Here is a 6,708-nt window from a genome sequence, read left to right on the forward strand (position 1 = left end):
TTGGCATCAGTTCTTTAGTATCCCTACCATTCTGACATCAGTGGGTATATACGCCTGCCTTGTTGGCATCAGTGCTTTAGTATCCCTACCATGCTGGAATCAGTGGGTATATGACCCTGCCATGCTGGCATCAGTGGTGTCGTATCCCTACTATGCTGGCATCAGTGGGTACATGCCTCTGCCATGCTGGCATCAGTGGTGTAGTGGCCATACCATGCTGACATCAGTGGGTATATGCCCCTGCCACGCTGGCATTAGTTGTGTAGCAGCTATACCATACTGACATTAGTGGATATATGCCCCTGCCATGCTGGCATCAGTGGTTTAGTGGCCATACTAGTATTCTGGCATCAGTGGGTACATGCCCCTGCCATGCTGGCATCAGTGGTGTAGCATCCCTGCCATGCTGACATCAGTGAGTATATGCTCCTGCCATGCTGGCATCAGTGGGTATATGCCCCTAACATGCTGGCATCAGTGGGTATATGCCCATGCCATGCTGGCATGAGTGGTGTAGTACCCCTGGTATCAGTAGTGCCCCCTGCTCTTAGTGAAGTTTGTCGGAGGAGATCGCTGGCGGTAGAAGTATTCTGCACTGGCCGCTATCACAATGCCGCTCCTCTGTACACCCGGCCGGGGGCAGAGTCCTGCGATCACCCGTCCGGGGGGGTTCCGGGGGTGTCCCCTCTTAGCTCCGCCCCTCCATAGCGGAATACGAAGAATTCCCGGACCAGCTGATCCCCCCCTCTCCGCACATGCGCACTGCGCCGGATACTTGTGAACTTCTCCAAGTCGGAAGCGGAGTGTCCGGAGCGCCGCTACAAAGTAACAAAGTCCGCAACATTGTATTCTCCGGGATTACCGACACATCGGATCGGGGATCTCCTGCCGTACAGGTCAGCCTGTCCTGGGGGCTCTATATATATGGACTGAGAGCTGTGTCCCCCCCCCCCCCTATATATATATGGACTGAGAGCCGTGTCCCCCCCCCCCATATATATATGGACTGTGTATATAGATGAGCGTCTGGCATCATGGAGTGCACCATCCCAGCGCAGTGTTTGCTGCTCTTCGCCGCCTGCGAGGACGGGGACCTGGACGGCGCACGCCGATTGCTGGAACCGGAGAATTCCAGCGGTTCGTTCAGCGCAGGGGGTCGCGGAGGAGAAGGATCGGGGTCATCCCGCGTAAATCTACAAGCATTCCCAGGTGGGTCCGCCCTCGTGGCGGTGGACTCCACGGATGAGGACGGTAACACGGCGCTGCAGCTGACCGCCGGAGGAGGACACGAACCGCTGGTCAGGTTCCTGCTCATGAAGGGGGCCTCAGTGGACAGCAGGAACCACTACGGTTGGACGCCACTTATGCAGGCCGCAAGGTCAGGACATCTAAACGTGGCCCATATACTGCTAGAAAACGGCGCAGACGTCAACGCTCAGAATCGGCTCGGAGCCAGCGTCCTGACGGTGGCTTCCAGAGGGGGTCATGCCAGCGTGGTGAACCTGCTCCTGGAAAGCGGTGCCTTCGTGGACAACTACGATCATTTCGATGTCAACGCGATAGGCAAAGGTCACGGCGAGGAGATGCCGGAGATTACGGCTTTGATGACTGCCGTGCAGCACGCTCATGAAGTGGCGGTGCGCCTGCTATTGGACTGGGGTGCCGATGTGAATTATTGTGTAAAGACAGGTTGGAGTCCGTTGATGCTTGCGGCTCTGCACGGTCGTTTGAGCGTGGCCCAGCAATTGGTGGACAGGGGAGCAGACCCCAACCAAGTGAACAGCTTGGGGAAGACCCCTTTTGAAATTGCCTTAAACTTCAAACACAAAGACACGAGAGACTACTTGGATTCCATCACAACCGTCAGGCCTAAGACCGATGAGGAGAAGAGGCGGCCTGACATTTTTCATGCCGTAAAAATCGGGAATCTGGCCTTGGTTAAGGAAATTGTGGATGAGGATTCCAACCAGGTCAACGCTGTTAATGCTGATGGAGCTTCACCACTCATGATAGCGGCAGTTACAGGTAAACTCGAACTGGTGCAACTTCTGGTGGACAAGAAAGCAGATATAAACAAACAGGACAGCGCACATGCCTGGACTGCTCTGATGCAAGCAACCTACCATGGAAACAAAGAAATTGTGATATACCTATTAAACCAAGGCGCCAACGTCAACCTCCAAGCGAAAAATGGTTACACGGCTTTTGATTTGGTGATGCTCCTTAATGACCCAGACACTGAGCTTGTCCAGCTTTTGGCAGCTGTATGCCTACAAGGAGACAAGGAGAAGTCGAAGCAGAAAAATAAATTCCATAATACCAAGAGCAAACCATCTTATAACACCCCGGTTCCTCCAGATGACAAAGCAGGCGTTAAGTCATGGTGGAACAGAATGTCCAATCGTTTTCGGAAGCTAAAGCTCACACAGACCTTGAGGCACAGCTTCTCCCCCAGTCGTCTTGTGCCTTTGACTGAAAACGTAAGTTCGTCTTTCGATTCCATGATTAGAACACCCTCACAGACGGAGATGGGTAACCTTCAAAGACCAGACTCTACTACAGCTTGGACTGCTTACTCCAAAGACAGCGGTCTGGGAAAAACAAAAACCGATAGCGATGACTTGCTGCTTGCTACCATGTTAAAGAATGGTTCTCCCTTTGCTAAACTCCCTAATGAAAAGTTAAAGGCTGTGATTCCACCATTCTTACCTCCCTCAAACTTTGAATTGTGGAATTCTGATCGGTCTAGGATCAGCAGAGATGGAAAGTTGGACCAGACCCGCGCCTCCACATCCCCAAGACGGTCAAAGCCAAGTTTCAACGGCAGCGGTAATTCAGATATTACTTCAATCAGTAGAGCGCCAAGAACCGTTAAATTTCCGTCTTTGCCGAGAAGCCCGGCATCTCCTTCAAATTCAGGCAACTTCAACCACTCTCCTCACTCTTCAGGGGGTGGCGGGAGTGTCGCAGGAGGGAGTGCGGACAATGTCCTTTCACAAATAGCAGCGCAAAGAAGAAAAGCAGCCAGTTTGACAGAACAGAAAAAATCACCTATGAACGTGGTGAGCAAAACCAGTGGCTCCACGGCTCCCGAAACACCGAGCAGCAACGGGCACTTACCAAAGAAAAACGAGATTATCAAACGGCCTCCGTCAGGAACATCTTCTACCTCCAAGAGCACCTCTCCTACTTTGACTCCATCTCCCTCACCTTCACCCAAAGGTTGCCTGGTGGAGTCCTCCATGTCTTCTTCATCCTCTCACAAACATTCCAAGAGCAGTGGAGGCTCCAGCAGTGGAACTATTACAGATGAAGATGAACTTTCTGCCATTCTGAAGAAGTTATCCCTGGAGAAGTACCAGCCCATATTTGAGGAGCAAGAAGTTGACATGGAAGCTTTCCTCACGCTTACTGATGGTGACTTGAAAGAGTTGGGTATAAAGACCGATGGATCCAGACAGCAGATCCTGGCGGCTATATCAGAACTCAACGCTGGAAAGGGTCGTGAGAGACAAATTCTCCAAGAAACCATAAACAATTTTCACTCTTCGTTTGAAAGCAGTGTTAGTAATACTCAGCCTCCTGGAGTGAACCGATCCCCTTCTGTAAGTGTAGGACCAAAAGCTGCCGTATCGAACAAAAGGTAACAAAATGGTCAGCTCACTCTTCTCCCCGGGATCCACCGGCTCCGCAATGAAGTGCGTGGTCCCTGTGCCTCCTACCAGAAGGAGATGGGATCAGTACATCCATCTGGATAGCTCAAAACTTCACTTTTAATTCACATATTTAAAAATGTAAGAAACGACCCCAGTCCATGTTAAGACGTATTTCAACCTGTCGAGCCTTGTTTCTAAAACATGTGAATTACACGTGAAGTTTTAATCTCTACAGATAGATGTGCTGATCCAACATATCCTGATCTAACAGAAGGAAGCCTCCACATGTAGACTCCATCTTACGCAACCTGGTTTCATTTGTGAGTTCTTTGTGGGTCATCAACATTTTATGGTTGTCACTGGAACAGAAAAAATTGAAATTTTCTCATGGGGACACCTGTTCTTGTGACAACAACTAAAGCTCAGTTCACACGGCCGTGACCTCTGAGACCCCCAAGTCACATGACGATATGAAATTCCATGTATGTCAATGAGAGCTGTCCTAATTAGCACTACTGAAGTAGTCTGACTTTAGAAAAGGTTATGGTACTACTACAAGGTGACTTCTTAGGCTCGGTTCACACAGGGGCACGACTTGCCGCGCCGCGACCTGCCGCGACCTTAGCGGCGTCTTGCAAATGACTTCTGTATAGAAGTCAATGCAAGTCGCCCAAAAGTAGTACAGGAACCTTTTTTCTAAGTCGGAGCGACTCGAGTCGCTCCTCTTAGAACAGTTCCGTAGTACAGAACGGGGGCGACTTGTCAGGTCGCGGCACGGCAAGTCGTGTCGCCTCGCGTCGCCCCCTGTGTGAACCGAGCCTAACCGACTTGTGCTCATAGACTTTCATGGAAGTCTCCTCCAAGTAGTAGGCGCCTCATCTACATGGATGTGATTTGGAATCCGACATTACCAGGCATCTTCCTGTATGTTGTTATCTCAAGATCTTAAGACAAAGTAGTACTTAAGTCACGTTAGGGCCGGTTCACACTGCAGGCGATGCGAGGCGACACCGACTTGCCTCGCCGCGACCTCAGCGGCAACTTGCAGATGACTTCTGTATAGAAGTCAATGCAAGTCGCCCCGAGGTCGCCCGAAAGTAGTACAGGAACCTTTTTTCTGAGTCGGAGCGACTCGAGTCGCTCCTTTCAGAACGGTTCCATTGTACAGAACGGGGGCGACTTGTAAGATAGCGGCGAGTCGTGTCGCCTCGCATCGCCCGCAGTGTGAACCGGCCCTTAGGTCACCAGAAAGTCGCCTGGCAAAGTCGCAGTAGTGTGAACTGAGCCTAAGAGGGGTTTCGCCTCACTTTCTGTTAAGGGCCAGAAAGTGAAGCGAAGAGAATGAAAATAGTAATGCAGACAAAAAAGGGACAGCAGTTCTAACCATTCCAAACCAAAGCTTAAAAAAATGAAAGTTTTGTATTCAAGTTTAAAGAGACCCTGTCAGGTCTGCAAATGAACAAAAATTCCAGTTCTCCGCTGAAGAAGGGGTATTAGGCTAGGTTTCCACTAGTGCGACTTTTCGTGCGATTTGGGACTGAAAAGTGGCATGGCAAGTCGTAACCCATGATTTCCAGTGAGTGCCGTTCCTATCTGTGTGACTTCAAGACGCGGCGACTTCAAAGTAGTCCCTGCACTACTTTGGTCCCACTTTGATGCGACTTGAGGTCCATAGACCTCAAGAATTCACAGGCATTGCTTCAAGTTGCGGCAAATAATCGTGCGACTTTGGGGACGTAATAGTGGAAACATAGCCTTATACTTACCTCTCCATAGACCCAGGATCCCATCCCAACGATGCAACCTCTGTCAGTCTCTTAGGCTTTCAACACTTCTGGCGTATGTCGGATGTCTGTGTCCTTAACCATTTCCGGACCGCCCGCCGACGTCATACTTCGGTACTTTAAATACCGGGGTTATGGCAGCAGATAGCTGGCATAACCCCGGTATTTTCTGCCCCCTCACCTGCCGTGTTCCAGTCGTCTCCGCCACTTACCGGAGCCGTCGGTTGCGGCAGGAACAATCCGGTCCTTTCCCCTCTGAGGCTGGGAGTCGAGGGAGGGAAAGGCGGCCCCAACTCGGTTCAATGCCGCTGTATGATGGAAGCGACGCCAAACGGCACTTCCGCCCAATGGCCTTAAAGGGACATTTTATTTTAATTGAATAATAAAAAAAAAAACTTTTTTATTTCATTTAAGTGTAAACGGAGGTCTTTTTCACCCCCGAGATCTCGCATTAACCACATGCCGACCAGCCGCTGCAGTTGTACTGCGGCAGAATGGCACGACTGGGTGAAGCAACGTTATGTTGCGTCGCTTCGCCCTGTGGCCACTAGGGGTGCCCACTGCTCGCCCCCGGAGCCGATGCGAGTGCTCGGCGGTCATGATCACCGCCGGGCTCCCGCGATCGCGGCTGACACACGGGGAACCGGGATCTGTGTGTAAATGCACAGTTTCCGGTTCTCTGAGGGGAGAAGAGACAGATCGTCTGTTCATACAGAGTATGAACAGCAATCTGTCATCTCCCCTAGACAGTCCCCTCCCCCTAGAATCACCTCCCAGGGAACACAATTAACCCCTTGCTCGCCCCCTAGTGTTAACCCCTTCACTGCCAGTGACATTTTTACAGTAATCAATGCATTTTTATAGCACTAATCGCTGTACAAATTACAATGGCCCCAAAAATGTGTCAAAAGTGTCCGGTGTGTCCTCCATAATGTCGCAGTCCTGATAAAAAAAAATCGCAGATCGCCGCCATTACTAGCAAAAAATAATAATAAAAAAAATTCCATAAAACTATCCCCTATTTTGTAGACTCTATAACATTTGCGCAAACCAATCAATATATGCTTATTGTGATTTATTTATTTATTTTTTACCAAAAATATGTAGAAGAATACATATCACTGAGGAAATCGTTTTTTTTATATATTTTCGGGGGATATTTATTATAGCAAAAAGTAAACAAATTATGTTTTTTTTTTCAAAATTATTGGTCTTTTTTATTTTATAGCGCAAAAAATAAAAACCGCAGAGGTGATCAAATACCACCA

The 6,708-nt window shown here is 49.6% G+C and overlaps 1 protein-coding gene across 1 annotated transcript in view; it reads left to right on the forward strand.

Annotated features, from left to right (window-relative positions):
• Window positions 1-784: 784 nt before the first annotated feature.
• Window positions 785-6,708, forward strand: part of ANKS6 (ankyrin repeat and sterile alpha motif domain containing 6) — a 7,117-nt gene continuing 1,193 nt past the window's right edge. Inside the window, exon 1 of the mRNA XM_077460546.1 lies at window positions 785-6,708. This exon is cut by the window's right edge and continues 1,193 nt beyond it. Coding sequence (XP_077316672.1) covers window positions 1,035-3,647 — 2,613 coding nt within the window. The 5' untranslated portion in view covers window positions 785-1,034 and the 3' untranslated portion in view covers window positions 3,648-6,708.

The sequence above is a fragment of the Lithobates pipiens genome, unplaced genomic scaffold (assembly GCF_037356315.1).
Source record: "Lithobates pipiens isolate NorthernLeopardFrog02 unplaced genomic scaffold, aLitPip1_a1.2 Scaffold_28, whole genome shotgun sequence".
Classification (NCBI taxonomy): domain Eukaryota; kingdom Metazoa; phylum Chordata; class Amphibia; order Anura; family Ranidae; genus Lithobates; species Lithobates pipiens.